Source organism: Dreissena polymorpha, chromosome 3 (assembly GCF_020536995.1).
Source record: "Dreissena polymorpha isolate Duluth1 chromosome 3, UMN_Dpol_1.0, whole genome shotgun sequence".
NCBI classification, from domain to species: domain Eukaryota; kingdom Metazoa; phylum Mollusca; class Bivalvia; order Myida; family Dreissenidae; genus Dreissena; species Dreissena polymorpha.
Window position 1 is genome coordinate 91,756,957 of NC_068357.1, and position 25,206 is coordinate 91,782,162.

The 25,206-nt window shown below is 34.9% G+C and overlaps 1 protein-coding gene across 5 annotated transcripts in view; it reads left to right on the top strand.

The window, feature by feature from the left end:
* The window catches only part of LOC127875293 (uncharacterized), an 81,157-nt gene that overhangs the window by 34,046 nt on the left and 21,905 nt on the right, over positions 1 to 25,206 (top strand). For all 5 annotated transcript variants that reach the window (XM_052420259.1, XM_052420262.1, XM_052420261.1 and 2 more), the window contains 5 exons: positions 6,471 to 6,614; positions 7,848 to 7,976; positions 12,013 to 12,081; positions 13,862 to 13,950; positions 14,093 to 14,233. In XM_052420259.1, coding sequence (XP_052276219.1) covers positions 6,471 to 6,614; positions 7,848 to 7,976; positions 12,013 to 12,081; positions 13,862 to 13,950; positions 14,093 to 14,233 — 572 coding nt within the window. The remainder of the gene's footprint in view (positions 1 to 6,470; positions 6,615 to 7,847; positions 7,977 to 12,012; positions 12,082 to 13,861; positions 13,951 to 14,092; positions 14,234 to 25,206) is intronic.

Sequence of the window (25,206 nt, forward strand, 5' to 3'; positions counted from 1 at the left end):
TTGAAATTCAGCAGACGACATTTTTGCAGACGACAAATTTCCCAGCATGCAAAGGGTTAAGAACCCAATTCCTTAGAGCAAGGCTCAAATCTAATTAACCCTTTACCCCTTAGATACATATTTTGAAGCATTTGTAGTCCCTTACAAAGTTTAATTTAATTTAAGACTTTTCTTACTAGTTTCAAGTTTTAAAGGCTTCATTTCCAACTGTTAGATACTAATGAGCAGCAAACAGCTGCTACTGGCAGGCTGTTCTGGTTTTATGCTGTTTGCACATAGCCATTTTCACTTTGTTTCTAAGTGGGAAAGGGTTAAAATTACTAACAGCTAATTGTTGCTATGCTGACCCAGTTTATCTAGCCAAGGTATTTTCAATCAATTTGCAGTTAATATAGTGTATTCATAAAGAATTTTAACTTGGTTGGTTTATAGAAAAGTTAATTTTCGAAAAATCTTTTCTTTTCTAGAGTCTTTGAAATTAAGAGCTATTAATATTTGGATGGTTTTATTTATGTGAATAAAGTGTGGGATGATGAAATATGAGTTCATACAAAATTAAGTGTAACGCTTACTTATTTTAGTTATTTACATAGAGAATAATAGATTAGTGTTGATAATAGATCAGGTTTATCATGCGAGGCATAGAAAACAAAAAGCACGAGCCTTGGCGAGTGCTTTTTCGTTTTCGTGCAGAGCATGATAAACCTGATCTATAATCAACACTAATCTATTATTCTATTTATCCCACAGTTTTATTTTGTAAACCTTTTTATTTAAACAAAATTAGTTTGACTGGATAATTTTGCTGTATTTATGACGTCATTTCGTCGAAATATTGACGTCATTTCCTGCCGTTGATTATAGATGATATTTAATCAATGGGGCTTTAATCAACCAAATTCGCTGTATAAGTGGGATAAAGTATGTTCGACGTCAAATTTATTGTAGAAGTCTTTTGATTTTAATCTTATGGTAACAGGCAAGTAGGCTCCTATTTCTTATTTATTTGTATTATTTCTGAAAGTGAACATCAAAAATCGAATTGAAACCACTAATTAACATTAAATCAGTTTATTAATACTTGGTGAACAACTAATAACAAATATCTGATTGCAGTTGGATAAAATTCTTTTTTTATTCCCCCGGTAGGGTGGCATATAGCAGTTCAACTGTCAGTCCTTCTGTCTGTCTGTCTGTGCGTCCGTCCCATAACTTTTGCAATTTTGAAGATAGCGACTTGATATTTGGCATGCATGTGTATCTCATGGAGCTGCACATTTTGAATGGTGAAAGGTCAAGGTCATCCTTTAAGGTCAAAAAACAAAATCCAAGGGAAGTAAAAAGCTTTGAAGGGAGATAATTTCTATTTATATCATTTGGCAGGTACAGATCATTTTCACAAGGGATGTAATATTTTTTTAAAGGGTTATAATAAAAGAAAAACATGCTTAGCTAACCTGATTGCTCAGGTGAGCTTTTGTGATTGGTCATTGTCTGTCATCTGTCCGTCCGTCCGTCCACATTTGTTCGTAAACACTCTAGAGGCCACATTTCTTGTCCAATCTTCATGAAACTTGGTCAGAAGCTTTGTCCCAATGATGCCTCGGTCTAGTTCGAAACTGGGTCATGCCAGGTCAAAAACTAGGTCACTAGGTCAAAAAAGATAAACCTTGTAAACACTGGAGAAGTGACATTTCATGCCCAATCTTCATGTTACTTTGTCAAAATGACTGTCTTAATGATATGTTGGTTGAGTTCAAAAGTGGTTCCTGTCCGTTGAAAAACATGACCGCCAGTGGGCGGGGCAGTTTTCCTTATTTGGCTATAGAGAAACCTTGTTAACACTCTAGAGGCCACATTTCTTGTCCGATCTTCATGAAACTTGGTCAGAAGCTTTGTCCCAATGATACCTCACTCGAGTTTGAAACTGGGTCATGCCGGGTCAAAAACTAGGTCACTAGGTAAAAAAAAAGAAAAACCTTGTAATCACTGGAGAAGTCACATTTCATGCCCAATCTTCATGTTACTTTGTCAAAATGTTTGTCTTAATGATTAGTTGGTTGAGTTCAAAAGTGGTTCCGGTCCGTTGAACAACATGGCCGCGAGTGGGCGGGGCAGTTTTCCTTATTTTGCTATAGAGAAACCTTGTAAACACTCTAGAGGCCACATTTCTTGTCCAATCTTCATGAAACATGGTCAGAAGGTTTGTCCTCATGATACCTCGATCTGGTTCGAAACTGGGTCATGCTGGGTCAAAAACTAGGTCACTTAGTCAAAAAAAAAGAAAAACTTTGAAAACACTGTAGAAGTCACATTTCATGCCCAATCTTCATATAACTTTGTCAAAATGGTTGTCTTAATGATATGTTGGTTGAGTTCAAAAGTGGTTCCAGTTTGTTGAAAAACATGGCCGCCAGTGGGCGTTGCAGTTTTCCTTATTTGGCTATAGAGAAACCTTGTAAACACTCTAGAGGGCACATTTCTTGTCAGATCTTCATGAAACTTGGGCAGAAGATTTGTCCTAATGATACCTTGATCAAGTTTTAAACTGGGTCATGCGGGGTCAAATCTAGCTCACTAGGTAATTAAAAACAACCTTGTAAACACTGTAGAAGTCACATTTCATGCCCAATCTTCATGTTACTTTGTCAAAATGTTTGTCTTAATGATATGTTGGTTGAGTTCAAAAGTGGCTCCGGTCCGTTGAAAAACATGGCCGCCAGTGGGCGGGGCAGTTTTCCTTATTTGGCTATAGAGAAACCTTGTGAACACTCTAGAGGCCACTTTTCTTGTCCGATCTTCATGAAACTTGGTCAGAAGATTTGTCCCAATGATACCTCGATAGAGTTTGAAACTAGGTCATGCTGGGTCAAAAACAAGGTCACTAGGTCAAAAAAAGAAAAACCTTGTAAACACTGGAGAAGTCACATTTCATGCCCAATCTTCATGTTACTTTGTCAAAATGTTTGTCTTAATGATATGTTGGTTGAGTTCAAAAGCGGTTCCGGTCCATTGAAAAACATGGCCGCCAGTGGGCGGGGCGGTTTTCTTTCTTTGGTTATAGAGAAACCTTGTGAACACTCACAGTGATATTTGGTCAGAACATTTGTTTTCTAGATACGAGATTTGAGTTTGAAAATGGTTCCGGTCCGCTGAAAAACATTGCTTCCAGGGGGGGTCGGGGCGCATTTTCATTATATTTATATAGTAAAAAAAGCTTGTGAGCACTCTAGAAGTCACATTTTTTGCCCAATCATCATGAAATTTGGTGAAAACATTGATTTTATTTATGTCTCAGATAAGTTCAAAAATGGTCCCGATCGGTCTTAAAACATGGCCACCAGGGGCTTGGGGCAGTTTTCTTTATATGACTATAGGGAAACCTTGTGAACACTCTAGAAGTCACATTTTTATGTCCCCGAAGGAGGGCATATAGTGATCGCACTGTCCGTCTGTCTGTCTGTCTGTTTGTCTGTCGGTCTGTCTGTCACACTTTTGCGTTTAGGTTTCGAAAAATGCTCATAACTTTTATGTCGCTTCAGATGTAACCTTCATATGTGGTATGCATGTGTATATGGACAAGGCCTTTCCATACGCACAAATTTTGACCCCCTTGACCTTAAACTTAGGGTCCGCGTTTAGGTTTCGAAATCTGCGTTTAGGTTTCGAAAAATCGTTTTTTGGGGGCATATGTCTTTCGATGAAGACAGCTATTGTTTGCCTAATCATCGTTAAACTAAGTCAAGACATTGGTTTTATTGATATCTCGGACAAGTTGGAAAATGGCTCAGATCGGTGAAAAAAAAACACTTTTTAGCTCACCTGAATGCTCAGGTGAGGTTTTAGGATCTGTCTTTGTCCGTCGTCGAGCCATCCACATTTGGTTTGTAAACACTCTAGCATTCAAATTTCTCAAGCATTTATCAAAGTTGCTGAGAAGCTATATAGCCAAAAGATCTAGGTCAAGATTGATACTGAGCAAAATCGCATAATAAATGCCAGAATTATTGCCCTTATATTTTCAAAATTTTCATGATATTAAACAAAATCCTTGTAAACACTATAGAGGTCACAATTTTGTTTCAGATTTTATGTATCTTGGTCATAATATTTATTTTTGTAAGCAAAGTTTGATGTTTGGTTATGAGGGGTCAAAATATAAGTCACCAGGTCAAATCTTACAAAAACCTCATAAACACTCCATATGCAAGAGTTTTGGTTCAATAATGATGAAACTTGACCAGGATGTTTGTCTAGACAATATCTAGGTCAAGTTTGACATTTGGTAAGGTGGGGACAAAATCTAGATCATGGGGTCTACTCTTACAAAAACCTTGCAAACAGACTAGAGGCCATAGTTTTGGTCCAATAATGATTATACTTGACCAGGATGTTTTTCTTGATGATATCTAGGCAAATTTTGACATTGGGTCATGCGGGGTCAAAATCTTGGTCACGAGGTCCAAATCTTACAAAAACCTTGGAAACACATGTAGAATTAGCATTACTTGCAAATGTTTGCATGCAAAAAAACCCATGCAACTGGACAGTACTCAATCAGAATTAATCATATGTTCACACTGCAAAAGTAAACAGCAGAGAATCAATCTAATATGCTCTAGAGTACTGAATTTTCAACTAAGCAGTGAACAAGGCCTTGTAAAAAAAGGTGAGCAAACTAGGGCCATCTTGGCCCTCTTGTTAATTCAAAGCAGCACAGGAGGGGGCATTGTGTTTCTGACAAACAAATCTCTTGTTTTGTATATGAATTCATTTATTTCAATTTTAATATGTAAATAAAGTTAAGAGAAATATTTATTGAGGAAAATGGAAATACCATTTGAATTTTGTGGAAATCATTATTGAAACCTACCAAATAATGTATTGAAATTGGTTAAAACATATATTGCACTTTGTCTGTATATGGTTTGTACCTTATGCAAAGAACTATTAAAATTTATGAAAATGTCTATAGGAATTTATGAAAATAAAAACTTTCTATAGAAACTCACAGTCAATTCATATGAAATCCATAAACATGAATTTGAGTCTGGTTCTGGAAAAACTTGGCCTAACACATGTGTGCATAGTGTTGTCCCAGATTAGACTGTGCAGACCGCGCAGGCTTATCAGGGACACCACTCTCCGCTTGTATGAAATTTTTCATTTAAAGGAAGTATCTTCCTCAGAAAAATCCAGTCTGGGCGAAAAGTGTCTACTTGATTAGCCTGTGCAAACTGCATGAGCTAATCTGGGATGACACTCTATGCACTAACCTAACTTGTTGACGCTCTCAAATATTAAGCTACTTTTTATATTGGTAAAATTTGGAGCGTACAACCGGGGAAGCATTCAAACAATGTTGGAAAGTTTTCCTTCTTTGTCTATATTGTTGCGCAAGGATTTTGTGTGCAACATTCAAGCCCCGATATCAGACACTTAATATCAACGGATTGCAATAATATTTACATACCTGTGTAGATAATTCATTTCTCGATAATGTTCCGTAAAAATGAAGTAATGACACTTTGAATTTTGCACACCTGCGCAATTTAAACCCAACCACTATTCAAATTTTTAATATCTCTCAATTCGCTCGCTGTGTAGATATAAATCTATAACACAGCCTCGATGTAAAGCATGTGGAAGAATAAACGGCCTAAAATACAGTTTGCGTTTGTCTGTTGTGGTGCAGAGCGTTATATAGTAAACCGATGTTATTATACTTTTCTGGATTTATTAAGAATTTTTGTTTTCTAAAGTGACAATTAAAAAGTTCTGAAATAAATAACATCTTTTATTTGTATACAGTTCATTAATAATAGTGATACAGATCGTACAGTATACCGTCCTATGTAACGTAGATTGTAAGTACATAAAACAACACAGACAGTGGTGCGAAAAAGACATGCATAAAAAGTTGCTGAAACTAAGAAGAGTGAATAGAAACTGCCTCATATCTGTTTTGAACATATGCTTATTAAATTGACAAAGATGAGCATACTAGATCTACTATGGTAAAAGTCGGTGTTAAAAGCTCATGTTAAATAAAATTACGCGTACACGTTACACCGTAATGCCTTCTTCTGATTGGTTCATATTTAAATCAGTTTCATGACAGGGCGACAGGTCAGTGATTGTTTTGCGATTTAAGCAGAAGTTAAACTGTAGAATTTATGCCTTTCTAACTTCAATTCGAAGATATTTGAGATAAAAATGGACTTTCTGAACTAAAACATTATGAGTTGGTAATGTTATTTTGCAATTTTACGCAAATTGATGAAAATTTAAACTTTCTGGTGTCCAACACATAATGGACTTTTCCCCAATAAGACGTTCCAAAGAATTTAGCCCATATAAAAAAGTATCTCTAAATTCTTTGCGCTTCTTATAAATAAGACTACCTATGCACATGCATTTAACCCAGTTTTCACAGAATGACGCTCATATTTTAAATGTGCCTGTTTTAGGGCAAGGCTAAGGCTAACATGAGTCTGAAGTGGCACCAGGAGCCCCAGGGCTCCCCCAGTGGTCAGGACCACACCCCCAGGTACACAAGACCGCCCAGGTTTGTGGGGGAAGTGAGGAGTGTGCTGAGGGCCAGGAAACTACAGGTGGGGTAGCTTTATCACCATTTTTATGAATCTGTTTAAGTGTTAATTGGTGTATTAAGTCTTGTGAATTTGTTAAAAGGTTTAATAAGTCCTGTGAATGTTTAAAAAGTCTATTAAGTCTGTGAATGTGTTAATAGGTTTAATAAGTCCTGTGAATGTTTAAAAAGTCTATTAAGTCTGTGAATTTGTTAATAGGTTTAATGAGTCCTGTGAATGTTTAAAAAGTCTATTAAGTTCTGTGAATTTGTAAATAGGTTTACTAAGTCCTGTGAATGTTTAAAAAGTCTATTAAGTCTGTGAATTTGTTAATAGTTTTGTTAAGTCCCGTGATTGTGTAAATAAGACTTTAAAGTCCTGTGAAAGTTTTGATAGGACTTTTAAGTCATGTGAATGTTTTTATTGGTCTATATAGTTCCGAGAATGTCTATTAAGTCATGTGGATGTCTTAATCAGTCTACTAAGTCCTCTGAATGTGTTCATAGGTCTATTCAGTCTTTTGAATGTGTTAATAGATCTTTTAAGTACTGGTAAAAGGTTAATAGGTCTATTAATTCATGTGAATGTTATAATAGGTCTATTTAGTCATGTGCATGTTTTAATAACTTTATTAAGTCTTTTGAGTAAACAGATTTTATAGGTCTATTAAGTCCTATGACTGAATGAATAGTTCAATAAAGTCCTTTGATGTGTTTACAGCACTGTAAATGTATTTGTATAAATCCTCTTGATTGTGTCTACAAATCTGTTAAAACATCTCAATGTGTTTACAGTTCTTATCAATCTTTTAAATGTGTTTACAATTCTGTAAGATATGTGAATGTGTTTATTTTAAAGTCTTTTTATTGTTTTTGCAGTACTTTTACATCCTTCAATTATGTATAAGTTCCATTAAGTTCTGTTAATGTGTTTTTAAAAATGTTGTGTCCATTGAATATATTTACAGTTTTATTTAAATCTAGTGAATGTGTTGACAGTTACATTAAGTTCTGTGAATGTGTTTGCACTTTTCTAAGTTTTGTGAATGTGTTGACAGTGTGTTTTAAGTCATGTGAATTTGTTTCCAGTTCTAATAAGTCAATCCTGTGACTGTGTTTACGGTTCTTTTAAGACCGATTAATGTAGCCACTGGTCTATAAAGTCCCGTTAAATTGTTTACAGTTTTGTTACTATTAGCAAATACTGTAATAAACATTTAACAACATTTTATTTGATTAACTGATTGATTTTTCACAGGGTCATATGAGTGGGATAACCTGTGTACAATTTGACAAACGCAGACTGGTTTCAGCAGGATTGGACCGCGTTATCAGAATGTGGGACATACGCAGTGGTCGCAGTCTGCATAAGTTCTTGGGGCACAAGGTGAGGGTAACTTTTAAGCAATACATTTATCATATACACTTGAATGTATTGTATAAGATTTCAGAATTTAAAGCTTTCATGCAAAATTTCATTTGCTGAAATTAAATGATTGTAAATGACCATGTTTTTGAACCAGTATTATGGCATCGTAAGAAGCACACTCATTTTCCCCACAAACCTTAATTCCCCTCACCATTTAGTGTTACACCTGTCCGTCTTTGTGCCTGTGTGGGAGAATTTTGCACATCCTTTTCCATTGCATAATTTCTTTGTAATGCATAATTTGATTTGAAAATGTTTGGGCTCAAATTATATCATATTAAGAGTAATTGTTGCCTGGAAAGCATGTTTATCCCTCCAAGGTCAAGGTCACACTTCCATAGGTTCTGGGGGCATATTATAATCGCACTGTCCATTCGTTAGTCCTTCGGTCCGGATTAGTTTACAATCACTAAGTGAAGCAATTGTCATCAGATCTTCACCAAACTTCATGAAAATGTGGAAGGCAATAACATATAGGTCAAGTTCATTAATCTGCCAACTTGACCAAGACACTCTTGAGTTACGGCCCTTGAATCATTGTAAAATTGGGGGTTTTCTTGTTTCCGCTCAATAACTCGAGCAATTGTCATCAGATCTTCACCAAACTGCATGAAAACGTGTAAGACAATAACATCTAGGTCAAGTTTGATAATCGGCCAAATTGACCCAGAGACTCCTGAGTTACGGCTCTTGAATCATCGAAAAATTGCGTTTTTTCTCGTTTCCACCTAATAACTAGAGCAAATGTCATATTACACTGTATTATGTGAATTGGGAATAAGACATCAATTTGGGAATAAATTGTGTTTTATCAAAAGTGCATAATATGCAGTTTTATCTGTTGTATTTATCTAGTTTTACAAATTATAACTAAAACATATACTTGCATATATAATAGCATCATTTAAATTGATTTTACTTCAAAACTGGATTTTTTATTAATTAAAAAAAAAATCCTCATGAAATGAAACTGTGTCCATGCCGCGCATGGACACGGTTTAAAAATACACTTTAAATGATAAAAATTCAATCACTGTTAATGAAAAAGTCATGGAAAATTTCTTATTAAGCTTAAATTATAGATAATATATTACAAAAATATATGTAGATCATGAAATGAATAGTCTTGTTTGAGAAAATCACCAAAATGATGTCCATTCCCAGTTTGATGTCCTATTCCCAATTCACATAATACAGTGTTCATAGGATCTTTGCCACACTTCATGAAAATAAAGGTCATAAGATCTAGGTCAAGTTTGATGATCAGCCAAATTGACCAAGACACTCTTGAGTTACGGCCCTTGAATCATCAAAAAATTAAGTTTTTTCTCGTTTCCGCTCAATAACTCCAGCAATTGTCATCGGATCTTCACCATACTTCATAAAAATGTGTAAGGCAATCAAATCTAGGTTAAGTTTAATAATAAGCCAAATTTACCCAGGCACTTCTTAGTTACGGCCCTTGAATCATCAAAAAATTGCGTTTCAGCTCGAAAAATGCTCATTACTTCTATGTCGCTTCAGATGTTACCTTCATATTTGGTATGCATGTGTATATGGACAAGGCCTTTCCATACCCACACAAATTTTGACCCATTTGACCTTGACCTTGAACTTAGGGTCCACATTTAGGTTTTGAAATATGCGTTTAGGTTTCGAAAAAGCGTTTTTCGGGGGCATATGTCTCCCGATGGAGACAGCTCTTGTCCTTTTATGGCTGAAGTGAAAGTAAATGTTTGTATCCGGCCCATAACTTAGTTGTGCCTGACAGGGTTTTTTAATAAATTGCCACAAACAATCAGCATATCAAGGCAATGTTTCAGGTGCAAAACCATGTAGCTTGCTCAAATGTCAAGGTCAACATCACAGTGGAACCTTGAAGTTTTTATGCCCCTGGTAAGGTGGCATATAGAAGTTGCACTGTCTGTCCGTCTGTCTGTCTGTCTGTTCAGCGTTTTGTTTTCCAGAGATTTTTTACATAATACTTTTAGATATTTAGCTGATTTTTGGTATGTGAGTCTACCTATATGACCATGACCTCTATATTTTTGGAAGTTTTTATAAAATGCTTTCAGACATTGAGCTGATATTTGGTGTTTGAGTGTACCTACATGCTTTACAGATAAAGTGTGGAATTTGTGTTAGTCCATTGATTTTTGGCGAAGTTATGGGCCTTATAGACTTAACAAATTTCTTTGAAATAGCTGCTGTGTGGTCTCAAAGCGCAGTAGGGGTCATTGTGTTTCACAAAAACGCAAGTCTTGTTTAATCCTCCATATATGGTTATATTTAAAAGTATGTATTTGTTTCAGATTTATTAGTTGTAGTGCTTATTGGATTTCAAAATAAATTGGCTTCAATTGTCAATTGTGATCATATCAAGATGATGTGTTGTATACGAAACCATGTCACTCGCTTCAAGCTAAAGGTCAGAGTGGACAGAGCATTGTAATTATCTGATCATTTTAACCCTTTGCATGCTGGGAAATTTGTCGTCTGCTAAAATGTCGTCTGCTGAATTTTTTTAATTAGCATTTTCTTTGATTTTTTTTCATATAATACTATCAGAATAGCAAACAGTTTGGATCCTGATGAGACGCCACATTCTGTGGCGTCTCATCTGGATCCAAACTGTTTGCAAAGGCCTTCAAAATTTGGTTCCAGCATTGAAAGAGTTAAGAACAACAAAATTGTCCGCAATACCACATGTACGATTTAAAATAAGTTGAAAAACAGGAATGGCAAGTGTCAGCTTTGAACAAAGTGTAATTTTAAGTTACTTCTCTTTGTATCGTATCTGGAATGATATGAATTGCAAAACAAACACAGGATGGCCGTTTTGATAACAAATAATATTAACGTATTTTGTGTCTAGAGTAATTAATTCTTTATAAATTTAAACATAGTTAAAATTGTACATTGAGGTCTTAAACTTGTAGATTTGTGTATCCACAAAATCTACTTAAATTAATGTCACTCAAATAATAATGATTTTATAGAGTATATTTGTTGGATCCGGTGGATTATCGATTTTAATTCACGAGTGATCATAGAAAAGAATATTTTCACGAGTGGCACAGCCACGAGTGAAAATATATATTTTCTATGATCATGAGTGAATTAAAATCGATAATCCACCGAATCCAACAAATTTTCTTTTTATTTAATGCATTTTTCACAGTTTATATACATTGTTCAAGAGTTTAACTAAAGAATTTTGCTGGGATAATGACGTCATTTCGTCAAAAAAATGACATCATTTCACAGTAAACAATGAAAATAATCGATAATTCTCACTGATAATTTTCACTGTTTGAAACAGTGAAATTATCAGTTTTAATTCACTGATATTTCCCTATAAACCACCGGAAAGCATTAAATAAACTCAAATAATAATGATTTTAAAGTAATCATCATATTTATACATTGAAAGTATATGTCCCAAAAATAACTGTGCATTATTTGAGTTTGAAATTAATTTGCAGATATTATCATTGAATGACAGAGACTTGTTTTGTGCACAATTATGATGCTTGCCTAAAGGTAAAGGTCAAATTACACACATGAAGCGTTTTTTTATTGTTCTAATATGGTAATTATGATAGCAGATATTGAAGCGACTGTCAGTTCTTTTACTTTATAGTGCATAACCAAAATCTTTCATAATTTCAAGGCAACATGTTATATTCAACAACTATAGTGCTCACTGACAGGTCAATGTCACAATTGTGGAATAGGCTTGATGTGTAGAAATAGTTCCAAAAGACTGTGTCCAGTAACATATAAAGTGAAGGCATCCATGTCCTTCAGACATGGTTCAGGTGAGGCTGTTCATCTGTTGGGTTGTTTTTGTATTTTGGTAAGTATATTTAAGTTATTATTAATATGATAATTGTGTTGGTTTGAACTAACTCTACATATATTTTGCATTTTAATCTACAAAACAAGTAAAGTTAAGATTACTCAAATTCTCTACTTGTTACTCCATTGACAGGGAGGAGTTAGATGTCTGCAGTTCTATGGGAATGAGTTAGCCACTGGATCCTGGGACACTACTATTATGGTAGGTTATTTTATGTGTTTTAGGGGCTCACTGACCAGCTAACACTGTGTTTCTGTGGTTTATTTAAAAAAAGGATCATCTTTTGAAAAGCGTTAATTAATAGTACCTATCCAATTGCTCAACTATTCACTCAAAAGGCTCTGCTATACTACTCATCCAAATGTTGGAATCTGCAAAGTGCTCTGGTTAAGGTTAACATGCCAAATCTCCATGGCACTTTGTTAACAACAGGTATTCAAATGAAACTTCCCACATTTACACTTGGAGACTTTTCTAACACAACAAGCTCTTTGGATACTTTTCTGATGCAGCATGCACTTGGAGACTTTTCTGTCGCAACACTTTTTGAACTTGAATATCCCTTGTTATGGGTAAAGATTTTGATTTTAAATTGCACATGTGATCATTTGACTACATTCTGTGCAAGACCACGATACAATCATTTATGCGTGAATGTCAGACACTAGCACATGGGGTAATTATCTTGCAACAAACCAATTGCATGGTTGCGCTCCTAAATATTTGTATGATCCATATTGCTCTTTGAATTAATATTTTCCTGGTGTAAGAACCCATTGTAATGATAAAATTGAAATTAAATTAAACTGAGATCGCATGCCACAATCTTTTGTAACATATCCTATGACTATTTCTACTATAGGTATTCAACTCTGACATGTAACTTAAAAGATTTATGCCCGTTTTGTAGTTTGAGCATTGGTTTTGTTAAAAAATGGCCACATCTCAATATCATTGCATGGCCCTTTCCTAACTTTGACCTTGATTTAAATCTTCGTTTGAATTAAAGCTTATTTAGAGGGTCCATTTTGGTTGACCCACAATGAGGCATTTTGTCAAATACCACTAATGCTTTCTACATAGATTTGATACTTGCATGGATGATGTGTTTGAACACTGTCAACATATACACATCACCTGACCTCATTTTGACCTTGACATGACCTACTTTTGGATTAAGACAAATTCAGATGGTCAAAACAATGTGTGGCAGCCATTTTTGATGCATTTGTCAGGATCTGTGAGACAAACACTTGTTTTAATATTATTCTTAACAACACTAGGGCAACAACAAAGTGCCAAGTTTGATATTCTTAATAGCAAAAAAAAATAAATTATATGCATACAATATTAAATTGGAATGTGCAAATATGCTATGGTGTAAAGTGTGTCATTTTGGTTTTCACTGTAATCAAAATATAAAATATTAAGCAGAAAAATTGTAAATGGACAACACCAAGAAATATTAAGGTCGATTAGCTTTCTTTCTTGAATAGTATTCTTCATTCAGACATCTTCAGTCTAATTGTTGGTTGTTCTCTTTAATCAGCAAAATTTGCTGCATTTAAGTTTACCCTAAATACCCTTATATGCCCTAAAATAAAAATAAAGTATCAAAAGAAATAAACACTTACACACGTTAAATAAGAACTACATAACCCTTACATATACTTTTGTCCTGTCACTTTATGCTGATGAAATGAGCAGCGTTCTGGGATAATGGGGCTTAATGCAGGTTTTATTGTAGACTGATCCGGGACGACACTTCCTGCTTAGAGTGGATTTGCGTTAAGAAAGAAACCTCCTTTAAACATTTTTTTAAAATAAAAGTGGAAAGTTTTCTCCTTGATTAGACTTTGCGGACTACACAGGCAAATCTGGGACAACACTTAAGCATTTTAGGCTTATGAATTAAGTCTAGTTTTCCCAATACAAGGCTCGAATGACCACAGGAATTATGCTGTACATTACTTGGTTTCAGATTTGGGACTTGCGTAATCTCTGTCGCCACCACATCCTCACCGACCACAGTGACAGTGTCACATGCCTGGCCTTGAACCAGGACTTCATGTACGTATTTGCAGCCTTTGGTTTTTACGGCTGTATTAATAATGTCTGTGACATTTTTTAAATTTCTAGTTTGCATAATTAGCGCAGGTGTCTTTCTCCTTCCACTTGCAATGAGCTGAATAAGTGTATAACCTATTTCCAGGGTTTCTGGCTCAGAAGACACAACAGTGCGCGTTTGGCGACGGGCAACCTATTTCTGTTCCAATGTGATACGCGGCCATAAAATGGGTGTGACAAGCATTGCCTTTGATGGGAGCCATGTTGTTTCTGCTTCTAAAGATGGGTAAGATTATGACTGGTTGAACATTGAAAAGATTTTTGAATAAGTAAACTGTTTAAGAAGTTATTAAGGAAGAACTGTTTGTTAAACAGTTTTGTTTTGTTTAAGGAAAAAACAGTTGTGAAACTTTGGTGAAGATTGTTCAGACTTAGAGAAAAAAGATGAAAAACAAACAATTGAGCAGTGCTCTAGGAAAACGAGGCTTAACCCTTTGCATGCTGGGAAATTTATCGTCTGCTAAAATGTTGTCTGCTGAATTTCTAAAATAAGCATTTTCTAAGATTTTTTTTCAAAGAATACTATCAGAATAGCAAACAGTTTGGATCAAGATGAGACGCCACGTTCTGTGGCGTCTCATCTGGATCCAAACTGTTTGCAAAGGCCTTCAAAATTCGGTTCTAGCGCTGAAAGGGTTAATGCATATGAATAGAGTGTCATCCCAGTCGTCTTTGCAGACCGCACAAGCTTATCAGGGAAGACAATTTCCGCATTAATGGTATTCCTCATATAACCCTTTCCCACTTAGATACGTATTTTTACGCATTTGTAGTCCGTTACAAAGTTAAATTAAATTAAAGACCTTTCTTACTAGATTCAAGTTTTGAAGGTTTCATTTCCAACCCTTAATTACTGATGAGCAGCAAACAGCATAAAACTGGAACAGACTGGGAGTTACTTGCAGGCTGGTCTGGTTTGTTGCTGGTTGCAAAAGCTATTTCACTTGGCCATTTTCACCCTGTTTTCTCAGAGCAAGGGTTAATTTTAGGTAATTCAAGGGACATGACTCAATATAGCATCAAATGTGATCTGGATTGTTACCAAACTTGGCCTCGATATTGTTTCCACACACATGCAGTTTGTTGGTTATCAGACTGTTAGGTTTTAAGTTAAACAGTAACTAAAATTGTTGGACACACTGACAAGAAGGTGACTGGCAGACACTAAGAAACCTTGTCATCTCTGATAAGGTAAACTTAATACATAAAAACATTTAGCTAAAGGCATACTTTTGTCTATCTTCAATCATATTTGAGGCATTACCAAAGCCTACATCACTTTAAAGAAAATAAATTGGACATTATGAAATGTTTGAATAATTAAAGTGATATTATGGGCATTTAACAGTTTATAGGTGTCTATCGCAACAGTTGTTTTCACTTCATATACACTTATATTTGTTAATGCAGCATCAACATACTAAAACAATATCCCGGAAAGAGAAAAATAATGCATTTGAATATCAACCGTACTTTCGTTTGACAACTGATCACGCATGTACAATGTGAACCTAAATTTAGTTTTAGTGCAGATTCGTTTGTACGACACAAAGACACCATTTTGTTTTACGGATCATTTCGGCTTACAGGACTGGGTGGGTCACGTAAAATATAAAATATATTTTATAAACAACTGGTAGCAAGATGAGTTGCATATAATTGGTCGGTAACCACATTTAAACTTACTCTTTTGACCTGTTAATTCTTTTCAGCTCAATTTAACAGTGAAAAATGCCCATAATATCACTTTAAATCTGAAATATTCTTATCAAGGGAAGTTAGTACTGCAATACTTTCAATCCATGTCATGCAATGTGTTACTTCCCTTGACTATATATTGTTCACTGTCTTCCAGACACTTGTAATGTTAATGACGCATTTCTCCACATAAACACAGCTAATAAGAAGCATGATTTCTCAATTTCTCACCAATCAACAAACATTCTTGTTTCATCAGTCCTGATTAACTAGCCATGTTCTTGTTTATCATAAAATTTACATGGGCATTAGCTAGCTAAATTGATGTTTTGACATTTACTATGGAATACATCTGGTTGAATGGCATGCTTGAGGCCAGACTTGTAGATAATTGGTTTGTTGCGCAAGCTGATGATTTCGTCTTGTAGGGAAATTTGATTTTGTGTCTGTGTTTGAAGTGGGGAGTTAGCCTGCTTTTCAGATGAATTTTATAAATGATAAACAGTGTTGAATGTTGTAACTATGTTAGGTTTGACGTGAACATTTTATCATTTTAGCCTTTGAACACTTGTGGTATATAATTAATAGGTATTGAAATTTAAGTGTCCTTAACCCATTTATGTCTAGTGGTCTCTCCCGTCCTTCTAAATTGGATCAATTTATTTCCAAAATTAGGGATGTCTGTTATATTTATTTCTATATTTAGAATATTTCTTACAGAAATTCCTTTAAGCAAACAGCACAGACCCAAATGAGACGCCACATGATGCGGCGTCTCATCTGGGTCTACGCTGTTTGCCAAGGCCTTTTTTCTAGATGCCAGGCATAAATGGGTTAATACATATTTCTAATCTATACATTATTTTTACTGAATGTGGTATTAGTGCCACTGCAGCCATGTGGTTATTATTGAAATCACTCTGTTGCCTTATGGTGGTTTGTTGGTCTGGGGTCGTATTCCACAAACATCATTTCTTAAATATTTTCACTTAAGTTCAAAATTACAATGTTTTTATATTTCTTAACTAAATAAAGACATGCATGTTTTTTTGGTATTCCTCAAATAACATTGACAAAATGCTGTTATTTTATGTAATTTTTGTTGCCTTACTATTGCAGTATGAAATGAAACACTTAAGAAAAATTCCCAATTTAAGGATAAAAATAAAGTTTAACTTAAGATGCTTCTGGAATACCACCCCAGACTTTCATTTTGTTTCATTTTTACATCCCCAAACCTTCAATTTTGAAATAATATAAATTTGTAACAAGTGCATTAACTTGCAGTCAGTAAAGTGTTTGGCACACAGGGTACTCTTGTTATTTAATCTCTTAGACCCACGGGATAAAATGGGCTCTCTCACACTCTAGATATCTCAAGTTAAGGGGCATGTTCATCTTTATCTAAAGCAAACAAGGTTCGAGACCTTGAATGACTCTGTAATAAACATCTTCATAAAAAACATGAACACTCCCTACTTGATAAGCCTGCTTTAAATTGTTATGTTGTAGAGTTTTGAGAATTAAAAAAAAACAGTAAAAAATTAATGAACAAGCTTCTACTCTTCTAACTGGTTGTTGTATGTTATGACATTAGTGGACGAATTCCAAATAATGAAATAATGTTATTTTTAGCGAGGCTGTTTTCGAAGAAAACCCGAGCTATTGTCATAGCCAGCTCGCCGTCCGCCGTAAGCGTCATGCTAAAACCTTAACATTGGTCATAACTTTTTAAATATTGAAGATAGCACCTTAATATTTGGCATGCATGTGTATCTCATGGAGCTGCACATTTTGAGTGGTAAAATTTCAAGGTGAACATCATCCTTCAAGGTCTAGGGTCTAAAAAACAAAGTCAATGGAAGTAATAAGCTTTAAATGGACATAGTTATCTGACCTTTCCCACGTATATTTTTGTTAAATAAATCAAAGCGGCACAGTAGGCGGCATTGTGTTTCTGACAAACACATTGTGGTAAAAGGTCAAGGTCATCCTTTACGGTCTATGGTAAAAAAATACAGATTTAAGGGAAGTAATAAGCTTTAAAAAGGGAGAAAATTATTCAATATTGAACATAGCCACTTTATATATTTGGCATGCATGTGTATCTCATGGAGTTACACATCTGAGTGGTGAATCTACAGTTACAGTATAGTGGCTTTTAATTATTTGCTACTAAAAATAGAGATTTGTTACTGACAATTATTTTCAAGGGAAGTAATTTATATAATTATAAATCTCATAATATTTATTTCCTTACCAAGAATTGAAGTTCTTTTCACAGTTACTGTACAGATTTATTATTTCGATTATTTATAACCCAAATGATAGATTTTTCAAAGTTTTTTTTTAATGATATAATTTCTTTGATGTTCATAACATATCTGTGGACTTATGTCAATAGAGACATGATCTACTCTGGTTATGATCTCTTTTTAACCACAGGCCTTGGTTGTCAGTGATGTCTGACATGGTCATAATTGACTGTGAGACCCTCCCCCCCCCCCCCCCGCCCCCTCCCAGTTGGATTGGACAAAATTCAAGGGAAGTAATAACTTTTAAAGGGAGATGATTTCTATACCTGCCAAATGATAAATAGAAATTTTATTTCATTGCGGCGCAGTAGGGGGCATTGTATTTCTGACAAACACATCTCTTGTTGGGTCACTAGGTCAAGGTCACTGTGACCTCTAAAAAAAAAAAAAAAATTTACAAGCTTTCGCAGCCGAGCGTGGCACCCGTTATGCTGTGCTCTTGTATGAAAGGATGTATTGGGGAGATTATTTATTTGTCTTCAAGTTTTGTTTTAGACTGCAAGAGGCAATAAATCTTAAACATTAACATTCCAACTCAGAACTTTTGCCTTTATCTTAAAATTTTGAACTGTTTTCCATACTTGACCATTTAAGAGAAATAGATTTTGTAAATTAAAGTTGACTCATGCCACATAGACCAAAATCTTATCAAAGAAATTAAAATGAAAATATTTTTTTTAAATTAATACTGTAATTGAAGTATAAATATGTTAATAAAATACTTTATTAACCTAGTTCTATAGATTCAATAAATATTAGTTGATGAACTTAAAAAAAAACTGTAAATATATTTTCAAATAATTATTTGGTGTTGTAATCAGTTAAAACACAAGGAAAACTATAAAATAGACAACAAATGTATTTTTGGTGCAATTACATGTATCTGAATCACATATTCAGTTAAAAATGCAGACGAGAAAATATAGCACATCAAAATGTTGTCTGCCCAGATTGTGTTTATGAAAACTAAATTACAACCTTGCTGATGCATTTTAAATGATCCAGTGTAAAGATTCATTAATAACATCAAGTGGTTAAGTCTGAAATTCTTCAGGTGGGCAACTTTTATTGGAATGTAGCCTGCATTCTCATCTGTGAATGTCTGATTTTCAACCCTCTCTGACACAGCATGTAAAGCTGATGGCAAATCCTTTAGAAGTACTCTATTAACAGCCCAACATTCTGAACCCAAAGCTGAACTGTTTGCCCGATAAAAATATAAGTTTGTTGACTAATTTGTATTCTATTTCCAACCCATGGCTCTATATTTCATGTACTGCAGATTGTTCTCTTTACCAAGTAATTGAAAGATTCATTAAAGACACAGGGCTCTTATCGGTTCCCAGTACTTGAAAAGTATTAAGCCTATCTTTCCACTCTCAGATGAATCTTGCTCATGGTTTAGTCAGCTTTTGTTATTTAAGATTTCCTGTTGCTTGTAAAATGTACCTATTTACCGTAATATGTATTTAATGACAGGCATCATGAAATTTTAGAAGATCTTACGGCCAAAGCCTGTGAAAAATTAATTTAACTTAGCTCGTATATTTTAATTTACCCCATACAATCATTGTTGTCACAAATATTTATGTTATACGCGTATAGATCACACAGTGATGTTGGGAAAAATTAAGATATCTTTTGTATGTCAGTAAGTTAGGTCGGAACACAGTTTCAAAATTCTTCAAAAGTTTTCATCTTTGAAATTAAGATAATAAAAATTGACATGGAAGAGTGACGTTGGGGAAAATTAAGTTATCGTTTGTATGTTAGTAAGTTAGGTCAGAACACAGTTTAAAAATGCTTTAGTAGTTTTCATCTTTGAAATTAAGATATTACAATTACATGGAAGAAATTGTTTGAATTGTTGTGATACATTTTTGCACAAAGGAAAGTAAATCTCTGAATTGCAATTGGTAAAGAAGTAAATGAACATTGTGTAAAAAATTGTAGGAGATTTTTGAAATAATTATGTATGTTTTTAGTTTTGTTTGTATTTCAATAAATATGATTAATCAAAGATAGAAATTTGATTTTCAAAACAGTTTTAGGACAATTATATTAAGTATCAAAGGACCATCCTTAACAATTTGAAAACATATTTCAACATATATGTTATGACTGTATTGTATATAATGATATAACATTTTTTGAGAGACATAAGCAATAAATGACAGGACTTTAATTTAAATAACATTTGAAATTGTTTTCTTCTTCAGTTGCCTAAATTCTTTTGTGTATGGGTATATTGTACATATTTACATTATTGTCTAGTGAAGTAGTTTGAATGCCCTTTTTGAAGAAGGCGGCGGTGTCCAACTGTCAGTCTCTGCAATGTCTTGTGGTCTGTCAGAAAATTCCTGTGTCCGCCCTTTTGGTGCCATATATTGATGGATTTACAATCACTTGGCACAAATGTAAACCATCAAAAGACAATGTTGCATGTAACAACTGTTTCCCTACTTCAAAGGTCAACGTTAAACTCCGAGGTCTTGGGTCAAAGTTTGCCATATAACAGCCTGAAAATTCATGTCTGAGTCATAGTGTTGCCATATATTCATTGATTTTAAAATAACTTACCGGTAGCACAAAACTAAAACATTATAAGAAATGTCACTTGTAACACTGTGTTTATACTTCAAAGGTCAAGGTCACATTCAGAAACAAAAGGTCATATTTAAAAATTAGAAGTAGAATGGGGGAATTTGTCCTAATGACACTTGTCTTGTATCTTCAATAATGCTTTCTTACTGGAAGCTTTAAAAGTGTATCCTGACAAGGTGTTGATAAAACCTGGCATTAGCATGCTGTAACCAAGGAGATTTTCTCTTTAAAGAAATAAATATATTTGCTTTGTATTTGTTTTTATCTCTTTAAATGAAACTAAGTTACTGCAATAATCCAAAAACAACAAGAGCCTATTTGGGGAATATAAAACTTTATATTCTTTCTTTGTCCTCTTAAACTTTCATAAAGTTTCATGACAGTTACACAAAATTGTTCAAGTCCCTATGGAACAGGCCACCCCTGTAATTCTGCACTAGTATCCTCTATATGTTGGCGGGATAAAGTGGCACTATAGGTTGCTTTGGCACTATATGTTGCTGTTGCACAATATGTTTCTGTGGCACTATATATTGCTGTTGAACTATATGTTGCTGTGTTGCTATATGTTGCTGTTGCACTATATGTTGCTGTGGCACTTTATGTTGCTGTTGCACAATGTGTTCCTGTGGCACTTTATGTTTCTGTGGCACTATAGGTTGTTGTGGCACTATAGGTTGCTGTGGCACTATATGTTGCTGTGACACTATATGTTATGGTGGTATTATTGGTTGCTGTGGGACTATAGGTTGCTGTGGCACTATAGGTTGCTTTGGCACTATATATTATGGTGGCACTATAGGTTGCTGTGGTACTATAGGTTGCTGTGGCACTTTATGTTGCTGTGGGACTATAGGTTGCTTTGGCATTATAGGTTGCTGTGGCACAATAGGTTGCTTTGGCACTATAGGTTGCTGTGGTGTTATATGTTATGGTGGCACTATAGGTTGCTGTGGTAATATAGGTTGCTGTGGCACTATAGGTTGCTGTGACACTATAAGTTGCTTTGGCACTATAGGTTGCTGTGGCACTATAGGTTGCTGTTGCACAATATGTTGATGTGGCACTATAGGATGCTGTGGCACTATATGTTGCTTTGGCACTATAGGTTGCTTTAGGCACTATAATTTGCTGTTGCACTATATGTTATGGTGGCACTATATGTTGCTTTGGCACTATAGGTTGCTGTTGCACTATAGGTTGCTATGGCTATATATGTTATGGTGGCACTATAGGTTGCTGTGACACAATATGTTATGGTGGCACTAAAGGTTGTTGTGGCACTATAGGTTGCTTTGGCATCATAGGTTGCTGTTGCACTATAGGTTGCTGTTGCACTATAGGTTGCTGTGGCACTATAGATTGCTGTGGCACTATTGGTTGCTTTGGCACTATATGTTGCTGTTGCACTATAGGTTGCTGTGCACTCTATGTTATGGTGGCACTATAGGTCGCTGTGGTACTATAGGTTGCTGTGGCACTATAGGTTGCTCTGGCACTATAGGTTGCTTTGGCAATATAGGTTGCTGTTGCACTATAGGTTGCTGTGGCACTATATGTTATGGTGGCACTATAGGTTGCTTTGGCACTATAGGTTGATTCAGCACTATAGGTTGTTGTTGCACTATAGGTTGCTGTGGCACTATAGGTTGCTGTGACACTATATGTTATGGTGGCACTATAGGTTGCTGTGGCACTATATGTTGCTGTGGCACTATAGGTTGCTGTGGCACTATAGGTTGCTTTGGCACTATAGGTTGCTGTTGCACTTTAAGTTGCTTTGGCACTATATGTTGCTGTGGCACTATAGGTTGCTGTGACACTATATGTTATAGTGGCACTATAGGTTGCTGTGGTACTATAGGTTGCTGTTGCACTATATGTTGCTGTGGCACTATAGGTTGCTGTGGCACTATAGGTTGCTGTGGCACTATAGGTTGCTTTGGCACTATAGGTTGCTGTTGCACTATAGGTTGCTGTGGAACTAGAGGTTGCTGTGGCACTATAGGTTGATGTGGCACTATAGGTTGCTGTGGTACTATATGTTGATGTGGCACTATAGGTTGCTGTGACACTATATGTTATGGTGGCACTATAGGTTGCTGTGGCACTATATGTTTCTGTGGCACTATAGGTTGCTGTGGCACTATAGGTTGCTTTGGCACTATATGTTGCTGTGGAACTATAGGTTGCTGTGGCACTTTAGGTTGTTGTGGCACAATATGTTGATGTGGCACCATATGTTGATGAGACACTATATCTTATGGTGGCACTATAGGTTGATGTGGCACTATAGGTTGCTGTGGCACTATGTGTTAATGTGGCACTATAGGTTGCTGTGGCACTATAGGTTGCTGTGGGCCATTGTAGGTTGCTGTGGCACTATAGGTTGCTGTGGCACTATAGGTTGCTGTGGCACTATAGGTTGCTGTGGCAGATGTGCCACATTTACATGTTACCACCTTATTACGAACCGTATTATTAGCAAATACAGAAGAATTGATCCATCTTTTTTCTTGCTATTCGCTGGCATCTGTTCCTTTTCAAATTTTCAATGATGCCTTATCAGAATTTTCTTTTCAAATTATTAGGCATCTCTGGTTATCAAAATTGCTGAAGAAATCACTTCAGCTACAAGAAGAAGAAAAAAGGAACACGCCAGACTTAGGCACTAAATAGCTGTATAGAAATGAACATGTTTAATGATGATACTGTTATTTTAAGCTAATAATTGTTGTGTCTCATTCTTTTTTCTCTTTTGCTCTTCTTTCCACTCTTGTTCCATACCACTTTACCAGGTGTGCACTAATAGAGAATGGCCCCTCTTCTCGATAAACAATACCCACTTGTGTTTAAAAGCCAGATATGATCTGTAAAAGCAAGTCTCCAGAGATTAACAGGTGGCATATACCTTACAGCTATGGGGTTTTCGCCTCATCCCATAAACATCAAAGTGATTAGACACCAGTTGATGTGTCTTGTTGATGCAAGTCTATATCTGTTTGATTGATTGGAGAATTTCATTTCTTTTTCCAATATGGCTTTCATGTGTTATGTTCTTAAGTATTAAGAGGATTGTTCTCTACAAGCACCATAATGAAGAAATTTAATCAAAATCAACATCAGCGTAGGTTTTTAGTTACCTGCTGTGCAAGCTTTTATTTTTAGAGTCTCAAAACACAGGTTAAATGATCCTACTGTTTGTTTAAGCGGTTAGAATTTATGAAAGTCTTGATTTATTGTATCAAGAAAATTATGTACTTTATCTGTTTATATATGGATCAGGTCTCAAGCGCATCATTGTTGGTTTAGGGAGAATTTTACAGCCTATTAAGTTGGTAATGATTGTATAAAAATTGTCAAATTTATGTTTATCTTGTTTGAAATATAATGTTCAGGTTTTATGAACGAATAATGATCATCCACTGATTTATATTCATATTTCATATTCATGGCACATTTAACAATAATAGAAATCTCGGGTTATCTGAAATCTAATGTTCCATCACATTAATACATATCTCAACAGATGTTTCAAGTAAAGTGGATCTTGTAAAGCCTTTAATAATGCAGATCATATTTCCCTACTTGTAACTTTATTTAGTCTGTCATTTTAATCAGTCCATTTATCAAATCTACAAATAGAAAAGAAATTTTGTACCACAGGCAGAAGAGTTTTTGTATTCATTACTTGATTAATAATATTATGCAGGATGAAACAGTCTTCTTTTCCATTAGCTTGTTTGAATAATCATAAATTATTTTGTCCATATTAGGTGGGTGGCTATTTTAATTTTAAAGTTATGTCTTTATGAAAAATAACTTTAATCATGTGAATAATTAATGAGTTGGTAATGCATAGGCTAGATTTACAGTTATTGTGTAGTGTGAAGTTTTGTATGGTCATTGAACAAAACATGCAAGGAATGAGTGTGTTTTTTTTATTGAACATTTGAAGTTAATCAAAAGAAAATAAGTAATATTTTGACAATTGTAAAAGACAAGTGGGTATTTTATTAACCGTCACTTATCATTACTGTTGGTTATAATATCCATTAGTTATCCAGTACAATTGCTGTTATATCTGTCTTGTGATTTTCTTTAACTACTTGCTGACAGGGCATCCCTATCATGCATTTCTTGTCTGGAGAATACCTTTACAACTATTAGAGATATCAAACTCAAACTTCATTGCAAGGGATAGTGCAGTGCGCAAATGTCATAGTTCTCAGTGCTTTCATATGTTTAGAATTACTATTTGTAGCTCATATTTAAATTTTGTCTCAAAAATATCTGAACAACTAAATAGGTACAATGCTTCAAACTACATTGGTGAAGTGCAGTAAATTAAAGGCGTAATTCTTGCTCCCAAATTCTTAAGTGTATTCCTTTTGTTATTAATTTTGTTGTACTTGTTTGTAAAGTTTGTAAATCTTTAGGGAAGTTACGCTTCACGAACGCCGCTACTTTTGAAAATCAGACGCAATTTAAACATACCATGAGGCTGAGCTTAAATATAAACATCAGGCATATCTTGAACTGAAAACCAGGCTCAATTTGAATATGAAAATTGCCCTAGGAA